At 44.9% G+C, this 19,240-nt stretch overlaps 1 protein-coding gene across 2 annotated transcripts in view; it reads right to left on the bottom strand.

The window, feature by feature from the left end:
* The window catches only part of MAML2 (mastermind like transcriptional coactivator 2), a 343,366-nt gene that overhangs the window by 100,489 nt on the left and 223,637 nt on the right, over window positions 1-19,240 (bottom strand). For both annotated transcript variants that reach the window (XM_072968935.1, XM_072968936.1), the window contains exon 2: window positions 8,529-10,025. In XM_072968935.1, coding sequence (XP_072825036.1) covers window positions 8,529-10,025 — 1,497 coding nt within the window. The remainder of the gene's footprint in view (window positions 1-8,528; window positions 10,026-19,240) is intronic.

The following is a 19,240-nucleotide window of genomic DNA, read 5'->3' as shown; positions in this document are numbered from 1 at the left end:
AGGGTTCGGTCAGCTAGGCAGAGTAGAGCCGGAGAATGTTCCAGAAGAAAGGAACAGCATATTGGAAGACCTGGGGGCGAACGCATGGTACTTTTCAGGACTGGGAAGGCACTTAGGGTGCCGGGAGCTGGAGGGCACGGTGTACAGGAGTCGGAGGGGCAGCGATGGGTGAATGGGTGGGAGTCCGGGAAGGAGAAAGCGGGCAATAGAAACCAAGAAATCTGGACTGTTTGGCAGAAGCCAGGTGACACAGGGCTTGCAAAGCCACACAAGAAGTTGGATTTTATTCTGAGAAAACAAAGACGTTTAAGGGGCTGAGGCAGGTGACAGATATGGTTGAATCCCTCGTTTAGAATGCTCACCCCAACTGCAGGCTGGCGAGCCGGGAAGGAGGCGGGCCAGCCCACAAGCACTTGATGCAAGAAGGGCCAAGGTTTTGCCCGTGGGTATGTCTACTCCGATACCACCCACCTGTGCCAGAGGCTGGCGGGACAGAGCCGGCCTGCCAACTCACTGCCTCATGGCTCTCCCCAGCACGCAACCTATTCCAGGAATAAAGTCTCTTCACCCTGGTTGCCAATAACACCTCCAGTGGCGCAACATCCTCAGCACCCCCTTTCCAAGCCTGCCTTAGAACAGGTCTCAAAGAGGTCAGGGGAAAGGAGGCCAGTGCAAAATCGGTTGGTGGGAAAAGGGTACCAGAGAAGAGGGTATACAGCCAGGGGATAGCGTGGGGGACAAACACCCAGAGCCACGAAGGAGAGATGTGAGCCAAAGACCAGAACACGAGGCCCACACACCCCTGTGCTCACCCACGCAGACGTGTGGCCGCCGGGACGGACGGAGGGCCAGAAAAGTCCCTGCTCATGAAATTCATGTTTCCAAAAGGTGGAGCCGAACTTAAGCTCCTGGGAAAAGCAAACTGTGGAAAATGCCAGCGACTCAGGGTGGAGGGAATCAGCAGTAGAAAGAAAGGGAAACAGGTCACCCATCCCCGATTCTTTCATCCTCGGGGAACTTGAAACTGGATTTTGCAGGATGCGCAGGAAAGGCATCACGGGCCCCGCTCCGTTCTGCTACTCAATTTATTGCTTGAAGAATAAGGTGCTCCCTGATTGTTCAGGTTCATTATTTAAAACACAAATATTCTTCCAGAGTTCTCTAGTGAGTGTCCAGAGAGCCTCCAAGGCTGTGTGTGTGTGTGTGTGTGTAAGTCTGGTCTTCCTCGTTTAAAACACAATATAAAAGAGTAAGATGATTCATTTACATTACATCTCTCTGATCCCAGAAGTCTGAATATTTGTGCGGTCTTTTGTTTCAAACCTAGAACTTCTCACGGTAAACACCTTCTAAATCTCAAGCCTTTGTGCCTGGCTTTAATTAACCACTAATGTGAACGTTTACTGATCAGTGCGCTGGTTAAACGGGCTTTTGCTTCCTTTTGATTTCACCAAAAAACTCCACCCCCCCACCCTCTACCGAACTGATAACACTGACATCTGATTAGAAAAGGCAAAACTAATTAGAATGGGTGCAAAGGGGATTGTTGGAATCACTTACATTAATGCACATTACAGTTAAATATCTGTCAGATTTTCCATTAACCCTCTTGCATTTCCATCTCCAGGATCAAATCTATTTCTTAACCTCACACCCCTTTTTTTCCCTGGTTGGAGACTTGGTATTCAACAGGCTAAATTACCCACTAATGCTTTAAATGCACGGCTCTTATTGATAGATGTGCACATGGACAAAGACCTTGGAATGAGAATAATAGAAGCCGTTCCCCTAACTGCGGATTTAAATCCTCTGTATTGTGATTCCAAGGCTAACATGTTCTTCTCGTTATTGTGTTTGTTTCTTTGTTGAGGGATACAGGAGTTAATTGTTGCTTTACACCGATTCACTCTAGTGCGGTCTGAGTTACTGCCTACTAGGACGACAAAATGAAACAGACCCTAATAGTGGAACATGCAGCCAGATAGAGTTTCACGCTGTAGAAAGTAAAAAACCATGTTCAAAGTTGGACTTGAAGTCTTAGGGGAAAGGCCCATGGGAAAAGCCCATGATTTGGGCTCAGTTACTACATAAAGTGGATTTAAGGATCAGGACAGTGGGACAGTGTAGAATGTTTTCCCAGTGGGAGTTCAATACTATTAGAAACAGCTGTCTCCTTCTGACAGAAAGATCATGGAGGGGAGGTACCATGCCTCCCTGATCTTTTAGGTGGGTGCGAAGAGGGTTCTTTGGGCCACTTAATCTTTCAGTCTTCAATTCCTTCAATGAGCACACTGAGGGTGGTCAATACATTTCCATCATATGAATGAATGAATGTAACAATTATGGGTTTCACCCTACTGTGAAACTAACAGTGACCCTGAACAGGTTCTTAAATCTTGATGGATCACGTTAAAGAAAAAGAGAGTGAATGAATTTTCTTTATCACTTAAAAAAAAAAGCCTTCGGATTTTTGCTTTTAAAACACACCACTCCTTTGGGTTTTCTCCATTATTATCAGGGATCAGAGGTACCAGGAAAGCCAGTAGCAAACCAGCCAAGGAACAGAGGCTAGAACAAGCCTGCAATGTGATGGAAATAGCTCCATTTGAAAGCACTCTCTCGTTATTTGATTTTTCAAAACTTTAAAAATTTTATTTTTCCCCTGACTACATCACACCATCATCTTTGTTCTCAGTGGCAGTGTTAGTATCCAGAACTGTGTCTGGCACAGAGCAGGCACTCAACAAATATTTCTAAATGAATGAATAAAAGGTGTTGCTAGAGTTAAGACTGGAGCCGTGCTCAGTTTAGCCAGGAATCTTTCGTTCCTAACTCCAGGTTGGGCAGACCAGGAGACATGGAGACCTGTGCTTTTAGATAAGGCAACTGCATCAGAACTGGCTTAAATTTTGCCTGAGGCAGGAAAAAACTGGGGCTGTAGACAACAGTGACACTTCAAACAGGTATCACAAAAAAAGGTCCTGTTAGCACAACCCAAACCATCTCCACCAATTTCCTTAACTTAAACAGCAGAGTAGTTATGAGCACTGGGCTTACAATCAGACTAGTTACTGACTGTCACTCTGAGCAAGTCATTTAACTTTTCAAATCTTCAGTATCCTCATCTACTAAAGAAGGGTTGATAATATCTACCATGTGGGTTATTCATATATGGCACAAGGTTAAAATGAACAAGCCGGTGGACCCTCACAATACACGAGCAAAACCCCTCCTGCTAATTTTTATAGTCAAGAGTCTTCGGTACAAATTATGTTAACATATGTGCCTGGAAATTCACTCTGGATCCTGGCCTTAGTGCTAGTTTCACGGCATATTAAAAACAAATTTTTGTTTCCCCTGTAAACTTAAAGATAAGTGATGAAGTATCAAAGATAAAATGAAAAGGTAAAAATAATGCTTCTGACCTGCCATGGACAACCCGTGGTGTATCTATACCAGCCCTTCTCCCTTTTGCCAGCAAAACCCAGTCAAGGTAAGTCACTATGTAACTCACCCAATGGTCAAGGGTCATTCTCATTGACCACCCAGCATCTCCTGGGTCTCTATCCTAACTTCACTCTAGATTTCACGTCATTTATGAAATCAGAGGGTTTCTGTTTTTTTTAGCGGTCTTTTAGATGCACTCCTGGGTTCTGAGTATACGAACTGATTTTCTTTCCCGAATGTTTCAGGATTTTGGTTTGGTTTTGTCTCTGGCCTCTCAGGCTCCTGATTTTCTCATATCCGATCCTAGCCCCCAAAACCAAACTCTAGCACTAGCCTAAATGTCTGCCGTTTTAGCCCACCTCTAGCCAGCCAAGGGGGGCTTTGTATGTTACATCGTTGCAGAACTCTGAATTCATAACTGATTTCCCATCAGAAAAGGCAATCCCAGTCGATCGAAGGTTTGACTCCTTCTCTGGCACTTTCACTGGGCAATTGCAAGGATTTAGAAGTACGGTCAGTATATGAGAGCTGCAGCGATGCCTCACTCCCCCACCCTCAGCTAGGCCAACTGGGAGACACTTTTCTGAGTGCTCATCTTTAAGATTAGATACACACAAGAGTAACTTAAAGAAGGAGGTGGGGGGGGGGACATCAGGAGACTAGCCTGATTTATGCCAAGGCTGATATACAGAGTCCTGACGGGTAGACTTGGCAAGGTAGAGGGAGTGGGGTGAGGTTCCTAATATGTGATTGAGGAGCTTGGCTTTAAACTAAGGAGGAAATGTACAAATTTATGTTTTGGTCATAACAAACCATCCATTCGCTGGCTGCCTTCCCTCTCAAGAATTTTTAGAGATGGGAGAATTCTAAACCAAATATAGAATCCACTTGAGTTTCATGGACCTAATGTTAGAAGCAAAAAATTCACACTTTTAAGTGTCTGATTATATAGCTCTGAAAAAGACCGCTTTCTGGTTCAAGAGGTTAGCGCTTTGGATTGAACTCTCATGGGCCCTGGTCAACCAATAATTCTGTCACACCTTAAACAAGTGTTCAGTGACTCGAAGATAAATCAGAACTGCCTGCGTTACAGCCTTCTCCTGCCCTCTCCCATAACCTTCAAATCGGAAAAAGAAGAAAATTATAGCCAGGAGGTATTTCCATTTGCCAAACTCCAAACATTAGCAAGACAGAGTTGCTGAAGACATTTTGTGAAACACCAAATGCCATTTGTTCTCCCAGTCTCTGGAGAAGGGATTACTTAAAACCACTCCAGGCATGGAACAATAAAGTTGTCTCCAACAATTTGATTGCGACCCTGTCTCGGGTGCCATTTGCATCTAGGAGACTAGAGGTGGGGGGGCACCCGATAAAGGGAGACGGACATACCAATCCTCCAATTTCTGTCTCTGCCTGAGCATGCAGACCTGTGTGGGTTCAGAGTTCTGAAAGATGAAGACAAGGCTATCTTTGTACAGACTACTGGCTAAATTATAAACACACGATCAACAAACTCAATCTACCATTTTGTAGCCGAAAGCCAAGGTGTCCGTCATTTCCAAGACTGGAGTGTCCCAGGCAGCATATCCTATAGTAAATCTTCCTATGTTTGACACAGGGGGAGGGTGACAAGCAGATTTAAAAAAAAATCATGATTACTATTTTCATTCAGGATGCTTTGGCTGATAAACTTAAGAACTGCTTCATTTCCAATCCCTCCCTTCTTTACGGCTTTAGTGATGAATACCAGAGATTTGGCTAATTTGAAATGAGAACACACATGTGTACTGTCTACTATGAATGGCAGAGTTCAAACTACTCTCTCCCAGTTGAGAATACTTAGCAACATACTGGATGAGACAATAAGAATAGAAAAACCTAGACGTATGTACAAACATCCAAATGAAAATTGTTTCTTGAAATTATCAAGAAGCAACTCATTAATTTTCTTTACTTCCTACAGAGAAAGTTCACAAACCAAGCTGGAAATACAGTTCCGTCACATAGTTATTCTTTGTTTTTTGACCCCAAAGCAACATTACTCAGCTTGACTGTTTTCAAAAATAATGCAGACAGGATGAATATAACAGCATTGGTAATAATCCACACAGTGTGCTGAAAGCACGGAAGACAGTCCCCAGAGAAAAACTCCGTAACTGTGTTGAACAACAGCACCGTGATTCGAATGGGCCCAACCCTTCCAAAGGTGAATGCTTCCAAGAGAGCAACACTGAGTTGACTACAGAGCTCTGGTACACTTGCTCACAACTCAGACACAGGACACTTCAGAGTCACACATCATAGAACTGTTGAGCTGGAAGGGACAATATGGTTCAATCTACAAGGTTGGGATAAAGCTTTGAATGGCTAACTGCTGTCTGCCTGTACTGAAGCGGCCTTTAGCTTGAAATGTAACCACCATTTCTACCACTTTTGAAGGGCCTTCTTGGAAAGATGAAAATTATCTTGCAGTCGTAAGTATCATACGCACTGGGAAAAGTAAAGAATTATCTAAGGCACTGGGAGAGGTTTGTTGATTTGGCCTTTAGCACCCATCGGTGTGCTTGGGTCCTAGAAGCTGGTATGGGGACTGAGAGGTGGGAAGTATGGTGCACAGTTGTTAATACAAACAGTAGAGCTGAAAACAAGACAAGGGATGCTGGAGGTGGCAGGAAGGCTCCCAAAGAAGGGCTGACGGGGGCACCAAGAGATGTATTTCCTTTTGTAAATAGTTTATTTTGGTTAGTTTCACAGTGCTCACCCTCAGCAAGGTCAAGGGTCACACAGATATTTGTTGATTCTTTTCTTTAAGGCCCTGAAGGTAATTTGAGATTTGACTGTCTCTATGTGTCCCTCTCCAAAAGAAACTTAATCTACTACATAGATTATGTAAATATGGATCAACATGATAAGAAAAATTCCTTTTGAGAATTTCATAATGATCGACAAATGATCATCCAGTTCCCAACCAATCCTACTTGTGAGCTGTATTGCTTAGTGGTCGAAAGCACAACCTTCAGATTCAACCATCAGAATCCCAGCTCAGTGTCTATTCTCTGTGTGACTTTGGAAAAATTACTGAACTTCTCTGTGCCTCAACTGCCTCACCTATAGGATGAGAATAGTGGTAATTCCTTTATATGTGTAAATTGAGATACCACACGTAAGGGAGACAGAAGTCATGCCAGTTTGAGAGTAAACAGTCAACAAATGGTAACTTATTAATATCTCATTATTTATTACTTCCACATTTATGGGCAGAAGTCTGGGCCCAGGAAAGGTAAATCACTACCCACTCACCACACTGCTGGACAGAAGTAAGGATCCTTCTCTTTTATTCCTCTAATACTGTTAAAATTTGAGACTTATTCCAATAGGTCTCCTACATAAAAGTAACGCTTGCTAAAAAAATATCCGGGTACCATATATGGCTCTTCCCATGATAATCACAATAACAGCCAACTTTATGCTAGATTCTGGCCTGAGAAATATATCATTTCATTCTCAAAAAAATCCTAGGATATATATTATCACCCTCATCTACAGGTGAGGAGACCGAGGCCTAGAGAGGCTCACTGATTTGTTTGCGGTCACACAGCTAATGAGCGTCAGGATTCAGCCACATCAACATAGCTACATGTAACATCAGAAAGCAGTTCCACAATCCTGTTTGTGTTTAAATGCTCCTGACTTATGTTAAAAACGGAACTTTGTAGAACACATACAATGACTCTACTCCAAGCCCATTCTTTATAATTTATGATTTAAAACAAACACACACACACACTTCTTAAGTGGATAAGAGCCGCCAGTTTTACCTGGTGCACAGCTCTTGAATCCTGGTGAGTCTAGCTTTCTCCTGGCATCCGTCTAGGGCAAAGGTTCGCTTGGCCACAGTGTATGGTGCTTATGTGCTCTTTTCTGGGCAGGAGCCATGAAAACTACTCTAGGGATGTGACTGCAATGAGGCTCTGTGCTGCCGCACTGTCCTGACGTATTGGTTTGACATGTAACATACCATCTTTGTGCTTGGACCCTAACACAGACCCGTCAGATTACATTCACAAAGCAATATTCAATCTCCCTCCCTCCCTCCTCCCCTCCTTTCCTTCCTTCCTTCCTTGCTTCCTTGCTTCCTTTCTTCACTTATTCCAGGAAGAATTTTTCTTTTCAAGTTCCCTGGGGATCAGTGCTTATTCACCAGTATGTGCTCTGGAGACAGAGAACTATCTCTTCCTACAATTACTGTTTCGGGCAGAATAAAACCTCTGCTTTCTGTTAACCACAGGATATAAGGTAACCACAGATTTTGTTTTTCTGTTTGTAGTTATGATGGTTTCACCCTTTAACACTTAATTCAGGCATTACTTTCTCCAGAAGCCTTCCCTCATTTCCCCTTGCTCGGTACACACCCAGCCTTGGTACGCCGTATCATTATCCTTTCCACTCAGCATCAGAGTGATAGTTTTGAAAGCCTGTCTCCCCCTCCAGACTGTACTCGCAGACAGAGAACACGTTTATTCAAGGTGGACAGGCAACCCTCCTGCACCAGCATGGAGTCACAGCAGGATCTATTATGATGGGTTGGGCACTCCGACATTTCGGTTGGTTGGTGTGGGTAGAGACTAGTCATTAAATACTCTTAATACCATGTCTGGCCTTATCTCAATGCTCAGCATAGTCACAACATCATGCACGCGGTAGGCACTCAAAACTTGCATGTCGACCTAATGCCTGGTTTGTTGACTGAATGAGTCAACACTGGGCCTGGGAGTATCAGAATATCGTCGACAACCCCACACGTCACTAGAGGCGTGGATTAGAAGGCCACATCTGTCATAAGCAAGAGCCTTTGCTCACTCTGGATCCTGAGGACAGTTATGCTCTACCGGGAAATACCAGCCCTAGCCTTCGGATGCCTCAGGGGAACCAGGCTTCCTGAGGTCTCCAGGGGAACCCGTCAGGACCACCGCTGTCTTTGTGGTCCTGATTCTGTCCCGACACAAACTAACAGTAACCACAGCATCACGACCAAGCTATGTGGTCTCCGGGTGCGGTGTGTGCAGGAGCCCGGCACTTACCTGGCGGTGTTGTTGGGAGACTTGATACCCCAGCCCTGCGAGGGGCTGATTCTGCATTTTCTGAAGCAGGATCTTTTGCTGAAGCGGCAAGGGGGACCTCAGCAAAGGCTGGCTCGGGAGAGGCTGGGCGGGCTGGGGCGGCGGCGGCGGCGGCGGCGGCTGCGCCGGGATGGAGCTCGGCGGCGGCGGCGGCTGCGGCTGGGCGTAGTGGAGGAGGGAAGGCTTGCTCTGGGAAGGCAAAACCGAAGGCATCGGCTGGCTGGCTTGATCTGAGTTAAAATGAAACAGCGGCTTGGTGCTGCCGTGCCGGGGCTCCAGCGCCGTGTGCGGGCTGTTCATGAAGCTCCGACTGAGATCCTGAGGCTTGGGCTGCAGGAGCACGTCCAGCGGCCCTCCCTGGGCCGACGCGCTGGCCTTGTACATGTAGTTAGCCATGACCTTGGGCTGGCCGCCGCCGCCCGCTACCCCCGGCAGCGGGGAGCTCTGCGGGCTGAATGGCTGCTGGCCAAAAGAAGGGCTGGGGATTTTCTCCTGCCCGAAGGGACCCGGGGACGGCCCGGCGGACGAGGGCAGGGCCGGCCAGTTGCTCGACTGCTGCTGCTGCTGCTGCTGCTGCTGCTGCTGCTGCTGCTGCTGCTGCTGCTGCTGCTGCTGCTGCTGCATCCGGACGTGCTGCTGCCGATTGGCGGCGATCTGTTTGAGCTGTTGGGCGTGGGACACCTCCTGCCAGCTCGGCAAGGCCCGGCTGGCCCCTGCGGCTGTCTGCGGCTGAGCCTGGCTCTGAGGGACCGAGGGGATGGGGGAGGAGGTGGAGAGGGCCGAGGCGGCCATGGAGAACGCGGGGCCCGCCGATGAGGGCCTCAACTGAGGCGAGCCCGAGGGCCCCTGGGTCAGGCCAGGCGAGTATTCGCTTTTGATCACTGCCTTCTCCACGGACAAGGATGGCCTGGGCGTGCTCCTCTGGCTCTGCTGACCCAGGTCCAGGTTAAATGGGTCGTCCTGCTTAATGGTGGCATTGATCATGTTCTCCAGCTCCAGGTCACTCATGGGAGGCACGGAGATGTTGGTCAGCTCATTGAACAGCTCCTGCAGCTCAGGGTCCATCAGCTGCTCTCCAGAATCGTCCCCGTACCTGTTGTTAGAAAACATATTCTCCTGGGCCATCTGGCCGTCCATGTGCTTACTGCAAGAGAGCGTCTCCCCCGGTTCCTTCTTCACCTCCTTCAAGGCCATGCTGAACAGACCGTTTCCAGGAGAGGGTGCGTGCGGCGGCAGCGTGGCGGGCTTCCTCAGCGGGGCTTGGCTCATGGGCAAGGTCCCTGCCATCATCTGACTTTGTCCATTATTTACTTGAAGGCCTCCTTGTCCTGCAGCGAGGTTTTCCCCAACACGGATTCTTTTGATATCAAGGAAGGAGTTGTCGACAAAGCCATTGGGCCTCTTGCTGTTGGCAGGAGACAGGCTGACGACCTGTTTTCTTTTCAAGGAACCCTGGAGCTGAAAGACAGAGGAGGAATCAGAAAGCAAAACGTGAGCTCTTAACCCAGATATACGTTTGGTCAAAAGAGACAAGACATTTGAACGTTTCTTCCATTTACACACAGGATGAATTCAAAACGAAAAAGGTACAAATGAAGCATCGTCTGGAATATAATGAAACTTACAGCAACACAAACGGAACAAAGTGTTTCTGGAGGAGCAGGTCCATTAAGGCTGAGAGGTCATAGTGGTTCCCACGATTGGTACTTTGGTCAATGGATGAAGACTCCATCATACGTTATCAGGAGTTACCGATAATACCTACGATCAATCACCAAAGTGGTGGTGTTTTCTGGAGCAGACCAGACTGTCCCACACGCATGCACACACAACCCTTACGGCCACTGGCCACTGGAATGAGCACAGTGTTGACAAAGATGGGAAACGCTGAAGAGTCTAAGGCTGAGGCACCTTCCAGATCCAACCCCTTCAGCGCTATTCTCCTCTACATAAGTAATTAGAATAGTTTATATGTCCAAGGAGATAGCTTCTCTGTTGTTTAGTTATTTTTCTTCCTATGATTCTGCAACTCTGCAGTCAAGCCCATGTAGCAACACGGGGTGCGCGCACAGAAGCCACGGTGAGATTATCGTTGATATTCTAAGCAGAGATTTTCTGGGGTATTCATTTTTTACATGACCTGTCTCTAAATCTTTTAACCAAAATCAAGGCGTAGAAAGGCAATATCACAAAGTGGTTAAGAATTCAGGCTCTGCACTATTTCCAATAGCCAAAACATGGGAGCAACCTACATGTCCATCAATGGATGACTGGATAAAGAAGTTGTGGTATATTTATACAATGGAATACAACTCAGCCACAAAAATGAAGAAAATAATTCCATTTGCAGCAACATGGATGGACCTGGAGACTGTCATTCTAAGTGAAGAAAGCCAGAAAGAGAAAGAAAAATACCATATGATATCACATATATGTGGAATCTAAAAAAAGAAAGAAAAGAGACAAATGAACTTATTTACAAAACAGAAACAGACTCACAGACACAGAAAACAAACTTGTGGTTACCAGAGACGAAAGCAGGTTGGAAGGGATAAATTGGGAGTTTGAGATGTGCAGATCCTAACCACTATATATAAAATAGATAAACAACACACAAGTTTCTTCTGTACAGCACAGGGAACTATTTCAGTATCTTGTAGTAACCTATAATGAAGAAGAATATGAAAAGGAATATATATATGTATATGTATGACTGAAACATTATGCTGTACACCAGAAACTGACACAACATTGTAAACTGACTATACTTCAATAAAAAAAAAAGATTAAAACAAATTCAGGCTCTGGAGCTAGCTAAGCTGAGCTCAAATTCCAATTCTGTCTCTGAGTGTTAAGTGATGCTGGCACTTTACTTATCTGAGCCTCAATTTCCATATCTGGAAAATGGGACAAAGCACTTAATTCATAGGAAGAAATGAGATATGAAAGTTCAACACAGGGCTTATTGAAGTAAGAACTCAACAAATTTATAAACTCAAGTTGTATAAACTGTAAAAAAATATGGCTTACTACATTCTCAAAGAGGAGCGCCTCTCTGAACAGCAACAGGAACAGCAAAATCTTAAAGCACTTCATTGGTTGGTTCAGTGATTAGACTGTTCTATTAACATTAGACATTATAGAGAAAGCCTTAAGGACCATACAGTCACACCAGTAAGTTAGTAAGAAACAGAAAACTTTCATCCACTGATCTTTAGAATAGACAGCCCATAAATAAACCCGCAGACCTACGGTCAATTCATCTTCGACAAGGGAGGCAAGAACATATAATGGAGCAGACAGTGTCTTCAGCAAACGGTGTTGGGAAAACTGGACAGCCGCGTGTAAATCAGTGAAGTTAGAACACTCCCTCACACCATACACAAACATAAACTCAAAATGCCTTAAAGACTCAACAAGACACTATAACCCTCCTAGAAGAAAACATAGGCAAAACACTCTCTGACATAAATAAATCTCAGCAATGTTCTCCTAGGGCAGTCTACCCAGGCAATAGAAATAAGAGCAAAAATTAACAAATGGGACCTAATTAAACTTACAAGCTTTTGCACAGCAAAGGAAACTATAAGCAAAACAAAAAGACAACCTATGGAATGAGAGGAAATATTTGCAAAAGATGTGACTGACAAGAGCTTAACTTTTCACCACTGATCTTGAGATCCTCGTTGCTTGGCCTCTAAAGTGAGAGGCTGTATCTATCAAAGTGTGGCTTTCCCAGTGCAGCTGACCCACTTAAATTATTTAATGTCTGCTCAGGATAACTGTAAATTACCGGAGGCAGAAGGACACTTCCCAGATATAAAAATCCTGTCACTTCTCTTGTCCTCTCTTTTCTCTTACCATCACTCCCCCACCCTCCTCAAGATTTTTAGGTAACCTAATTAGAAAATGAAATTGATGTAACTGAGAACCTATTAAATGCCAAATATTTAAAATATGGTCACTTTATTTTCCTTAGTCTTACAACAACCCCTTTAGAAATGTGTTATTTTATAGATAAAGAACCCAAGGCTCAGGGAGGCTAAGTAACATGGCCAGTGTCATACAGCTAGTAAGTGGTGGGCTTGGGCTTTAACTCAAGGTCATGTAGTTCTAAAGCCTGTATCATTTCCACTATGTGATGCCGGAGTGAGCTTGTTTAGGGCTAGGGTCCGCCCAGCATGAAGAGGGAGGGGGCACTGAGCACAGAGACAGCCTGGATCTCTGGTCACATGATGAGGAAACTGGGAATGGCCAGGACGCAGCGTAGGGCTGAATGTGAACAGTGTTTCTTGTCAAGTGGTCCATCCATGCCTGTTTCTGCAATCCCTTACCTGTGGTTTTGCCCCTTTACAAGTGTGTGTAGTTATGGTGGATGGACCATATTGGTATGACCAGTTTTTATCTTTTATCATCACTAACTGGTAATCAGAAAAAAGGAAACTGACCCAAGCTGGACCAATCATTCCTTCCATGAGAATTCTGGAACTGGAGAAAGTGAGACTAGACTCTTTTGGGTGGCTGCACAGTTATTTACAAAACATGTGAGGTGTTGATCCATTAAGCCAACTAGAGCCACAGAGGAAGTAAGTCTGTAGAAAGAGAGAGAATGTTGCAGGAAGGAAAAACACAAGTTTTGATAGCATTTGAGGGCCTGCTTTCAATCCTAGGTCAGCTCTGCTTCTCTCCTTGTTTCCCTTCATATACTGTAGAATCTTCATAATAAAGTCTCCTTTTTGCTTAAGCTAATAGGAGTTGGACTTCTGTTACTTTCTACCAAGAGCCCTAACTAAGACTCATGAGATTTAACATTTGGTGATAAGCAATTTGCAGCAAGCACAAGGTCGGGTAGACTTTGTACCTGGGTGTGAAGCTTTTCTCCCCACTGTCTTTGCTGCCTCTCCACACTTCACTGACTCCTAACCCTGTCTATTCACTGAGGTAGGCCAGCATCCTCACAGATCACTGTCACCAACTGAAAGTAGCTATCGCCTGTCCTCGTGAGGTCAGGAAGAGCACAGACCAAATATGGTCAGCCATGTCACCTGAAGAGTGGCCACGCTGATTTATTTCAGTATCAGCTACATTGGGAGATTTTTTTCACAACTAGTAAAGAGCAAACAAATGAAAACATTTTCTCCAGGTTTGTGTTATTGTCTTTGATTTATTTTCCACTGCTCTGGGGAAAAAAAAAAAAAAAAAAAAAAAACCTGTTCTGCCAGATTCTCCTTCGCTCAGGCCACTCCCTGGCAGTTCAGCACATACTCTGGGAAGCAGTACGCGCGTGTTCTCTAAGCCACCAGGATCGGAGAGGCAGTAAGAGAATTAGCCAGGCTGGAGCAGCAGTAGCAGCAGTAGCATAGTCATAATAATAGTAATAATAACAACAGAGTTATTTATTGAGGGTTTGCACACTAGGCATTGCGCTAAGCTCTCTGTGTGGACAACCTCATTGAATTCTACCAAAATAACTCTAAGAATCCTCACCACCACAACTCCATAAGGTTGATAGTATTTCTACCCTCTCCCCTCCCTTTTACAGATAAGAAAAAGGTTTAGAGATTAAGTCTTCAAGGTCACACGAATACTAAACAATAAAGCGAGGAATCAAACCAAGCGTTCCCCCTGCAGGGCCTGCGCTGTACAGTAAATGGCATCCCAGGCCCCGTCAGGGGTCAGTGGTGCCCACACACCGGTTTTAAGGGGCCCAGATCTAGTCCTGACTCTGGTATTAACCTGCTTTGCTATTTTAGGAAGTTACTTCTCTTCTATGGACTGTAGTTCCCTCTTTTATAAATAGGATTATCTCTGAGAACTCCTTCCTGCCGGAAGCCAGAAAATAACAGTCACTGAGGGAGAGAGAATTGTTTTTTAGGCACAGGTATCACGGTCTAAGGTCACCCCCAAGCCTAGCCGGAGGGATGCTGAAGATGGGAGACCGAAGTTGGCCTGAGTGACACATGGGAGACACCCCCAAGGACAAAAGAGATTCCATTAGGACTTCATGAGGCATGACACCTTACCAAGAAAATTCTGGCGATGGCCTGGGTCCTGCCTTGTAGACGTGTCTAATCAAAGTTACATCACCAAGGCTCAATGAATGCACAGACATAGTAGGCACCAAGCTACAGCATGACACAGTCTAAATGATTCTCAAAGTTCAGCCTTTGCTTTGAAGGATTTTCTTTGCTGGACTAAAATTTCTCCATCAGATAGATGGCTTTGAATTATAGTACAGAGTTTCTAAAAGTTCTGTGGCAAAACGCAAATTAGGAGTAGAGAAGGAACACAGATAGTTATCACATGAATACTTCAGTGAGAAGTATGGTTTATTAGAAAAAGTCAGTGCCACCTTACCAAGACAAGAAGAGTCCTAAGGGAATGAACCTCATTCAGAGGCATGAAGATGTGGGTTACAACTGAGAGGCATGGTGGCTGGCCTAGGGAGGGTGGGAGTTCGGTGCAGACCTTCTGGGTGTCTGGGGAGGGCAGGAGAGAGGAAGGTAGAAGTACCAGGGCGGTGGATGCCCTAAAGGCCAGAGGGGCTGGACTGCTTCCAGAAAGCAGTTAATAACATTGAAAGGCTAGAGGAAAGGATCTCCAAAACCAATCTCTCAGCCAGGGCTGACTGACCCGTTAGGCTTGGGAGGCCCAGGGCCCACGGTGATCTTAGGGGCCCATGAAAATGTTTGAATTTAATTTAAGATGAAAAAAAAAAGCAAGAGTGCCCCAGTGTTCACAGCAGCACTGTTTACAGTAGCCAGGACATAGAAACAATCTAAATGTCTATTGACACATGACTGGATAAAGAAGATGTGGTATATATACACAATGGAATACTACTCAGTCATAAAAAAGAATGAAATAATGCCATTTGCAGCAACTTGGATAGATCTAGAGATTATCATATTAAGTGAAGTAAGTCAGAAAGAGAAAGACAAATATCATATGATATCACTTATATGTGGAATCTAAAAAAAAAGATACAAATTTTAGTTACAAGCCAGAAATAGACTCACAGACATAGAAAACAAACCTATGGTTACTAAAGGGTAAAGGGTGGAGGAAGGGATAAATTGGGAGATTGGGATCAATAGGTATGCATTATGATATGTAAAATAGATAAACAACAAGGACCTACTGTATAGCACAGGGAACTATGTTCAATTTCTCGTAATGAGCTGTAATGGGAAAGAATCTAAAAAAAGTATGTATATGCGTAACTGAATCACTTTGCTCTACACCTGGAATTAACACTGTATATCAACCATGCCTTAATAAAAAATAAGAATTAAAAAAATAAAAGCAAGGGTACCTAAGGCCTCCCAGAGGCTCTCACCTCAGAACCACTATGTTTTAAGAGAGATGCTCCTAACACAAGAGCTGTACGGAGTCTCGTTTAATCTTCTCCCAGCTCACTGAACATGTACTCTGATCCGCATTTGGTCAGTGAAGAAACGGCAGCTCCTGACATGAAGATTACACAGAGAATGCTATGGGGGCAGGATGCCAACCCGGGTCTCCTTCCAAAGTCCTCCTCCTTAATCACCAACCGCACTGAGCTCCTTTTGGTTTTCAATTTGCCACCTGCTGACACTGTTCTCAACACAGCGGACCCAGAGAGACAGGACCAAAGGGTGACAGAATGAAGACGTATGGCAGTACGGGGCATGCGCAGGGGCACTGGGGACTCGTGGGAGTGGGTGGCGGGAGAGGACGCTGACATCACCGGCTGGCGGTTGGTGGTGAAATCTCAGGACATCACCTCGGAGGCTCCAGTACAGGAAAGGGAAGAGACAGAGGGTCACTGGGGCAGTCAGAAAGATTTACTGCGATAATCCAAGGCTTACACTGTACAGCACAGGGAACTATAGTCAATATCTTGCAGTAACTTATGGTGAAAAAGGATATGAAAATGAATATATGTATGTTCATGTATGACTGGGGCATTGCACTGTACACCAGTAATAAACACATTGTAAAGTGACTATACTTTAATAAAAATATATATACACAAAACTAAAACAAAAAATTTACTGCACGCACAGAGAGGACTGAACCATCCCCTACCAAATCATCCCCGGCCGGAGAGAAAATATACAGATGATGAAGCCAGTGGCAGCATGGAAAGGCTTCACAATGAGTGCTATAGGTCAATATTTACACTTTTTCCATCACCCTGACAGACTCAGAAGCACTTTTGGTTTTGTACAATAAACCTGCACCCCCAAATCATTATGTTTAACTTCTGAAGTGATGCGTAGAATATCACTATCTTACTAGCCATCCGAGGAAAGGACTTCTTTGGGGAAGGACTTCAGCACAGCAAGCCGAGTCTGGTGCACACCACACAGGGCCCACTGTGCTCTCCTTCGCTGAGATCCAGTGGACTGTCCCTCTTCATTCTCGCCCTTGTCCTGATCCTTCTATTTGAACACTTTGATGCTATTTGAGGTCTGCGGTCTTTACTGGGGGAAGGCGGAGGCCTGCTCAGGGCAGGGTGCAGATCCAGCAGGTGGAGGTGCCAAGAAGCATACGGACAAGGGAGATCCAACGACACAGTGGAGTCGGGGCTGGAGTCCCCGGGTAAACGCTCCTTAAACAGCTGTGCTCGACTCTTCCAAAGGACTCGAAACATAAACTTCCCGGAGGGATTTAAGAACACCATTATTGCACAATCCTCTAGTTTCCCTTTCTTTCCCTGCCCCCTCTCTCTTTCTGCAAATAAATGCATTCTTTGTCTCCTGTGCTGCCCTGGAAACAGGGAATATGCCACACAAAGGTAACAATTCAGTCCATAGGTCTTTTTTCTTTTCCTCAAGTAGACTGCTGTCTTTCTCAACAAGAAATAAACGCAAGAACCAAATTCACTACTGTCTAGATACCAAGGGAATATCTTGGTTGCATCATCTATAAACTTTCCTCAGTCCATTTCACTGATGGCTGATTAGAGATAGGATGGAGGACAGGTCAGAGGAGAAAGAGGACCCCCCAATCCCAGTAACTTATGACTCTTGACTTGATCCTTGAAGTAAAAACCTTTGGGATCCTGGAACACTAAATCCCAGCTCATCACAGTACTTGGAGGTAAGAGCGATTCTTCCCTGGCTCTCCTGCCCCCAGGTATACTAGATGCGCATTTAAGGCTTTGGCTGAAGACATCAAACAGCTCCCACTTCTTAGCTGACCCTCGCAGAGTTCTGAGCTGCTCCGTGTTGCTTCCCTGTATTGCGAGGTATTGTTTCATGTCCATATAGGAATTGGATTTGCCCAACTAGATCTTAAGCTCTCTGAGCGTGGGCTCTCTATGTCTTATACTTGGTTGGCTCCTTTCAGTACCAACCACGATGCTGGGCTAATACAGGCATTCAAACAGTAGTTGGTTGGATGATCTCAGTACTTGGGAAGCTGGACCCCTTCTAACTACTGAGCAGTAAAACAATGGTAAGAAGGAGGCTGTGGCAAATATTTTCATACCCAACTCATCAGCAATTTAGTGTTTCCACTAGAGTTTTGCTCGAGTGATCACTTTCTTCTGAACCCTGAAGTCTGAGGCATGTGAAGCCCTGAGGACTGGAAGCACCCTGACATCCACACAAACCAGAACTGAAAAGGGAGGGGTGTGTGAAGCTTTGGGATGGACTCCAGGTGGTACGGAGCCCCTGAAGGAATTCCAAAGCCGGCTGCAATTCTAAGTGCCATCTTGACTCAATGCCCTGTGTGAACAAAACCACTGCAGCTGAAAGGAAGTTGAGCATATTTCCTGTATGATTTTCAGTAACTTCTACTTTTAATCCTTCAGGAGAAAGTGTGATTTTTTTGAGAGGGAGCGGGGAGGAAGTTGTTAGAGAAGGCATCTTAGATCTACCTATCTGGAAAATGTGTGCCATAACTTTATTCCATAAGGCCTGGACTCTAAGAAATGTGACTACTTAAGTCAACAAAATAGCTATTTTTTAAAGATGAAACCAAAGACAAAGTTTTATATAGAAGCAAGAGCACTGCAAATTCAGGGTCTTTGTAGAGAAGACAAGTCAACACACTGTCCTTCTAAAGACACGAGATGCCCAAATGCCCCACATTCAGTTCTTTAATGCCTCCCTGCCTCCTGCCTCTCTTCACGGCTGACTTGTAGAAGACTGACTAGAAGAGCTGGAATTTGCCTCAGAAACATACTCATCGTTACAAGGCGGAGGGAGGGCATGTCATTGCAGCTTGCTCTCCTTCCCCTTGGAGAATGTTCCAAGTTTATCATCAACTCACAAAACATCCACTGAAGGGAACGGGAAGAGAACCAGTGCAACACTGCCTCAGAGAGGTAGGCATCCTGTTCTCTGTTTTTTAAAATTGAAATGTAGTTGATTTACAATGTTGTGTTAGTTTCAGGTGTACAGCAAAGCGATTCAGGTGTGTGTGTGTGTGTGTGTGTGTGTGTGTGTGTGTGTGTGTCTGTGTTCTTTTTGAGATTCTTTTCCACTATAGGCTATTATAAGATACTGAACACTGTTCCCCATGCTATACAGTAGGTCCTCGTTGGTTATCTATTTCACATACAGTATTTTTTACACAGAAATGTATATATAGCTGCTAATTCCAAACTCCTAATCTATCCCTCCCCACCTTTCCCCTTTGGTAACCGTAAGTTTGTTCTCTCTGTCTGTGAGCCTCTTTCT

This window comes from Vicugna pacos, chromosome 10, assembly GCF_048564905.1.
Source record: "Vicugna pacos chromosome 10, VicPac4, whole genome shotgun sequence".
NCBI lineage: Eukaryota > Metazoa > Chordata > Mammalia > Artiodactyla > Camelidae > Vicugna > Vicugna pacos.
The sequence above is the reverse complement of the archived record's forward strand: the minus strand, read 5'-3'. Positions and strand labels throughout refer to the sequence as shown.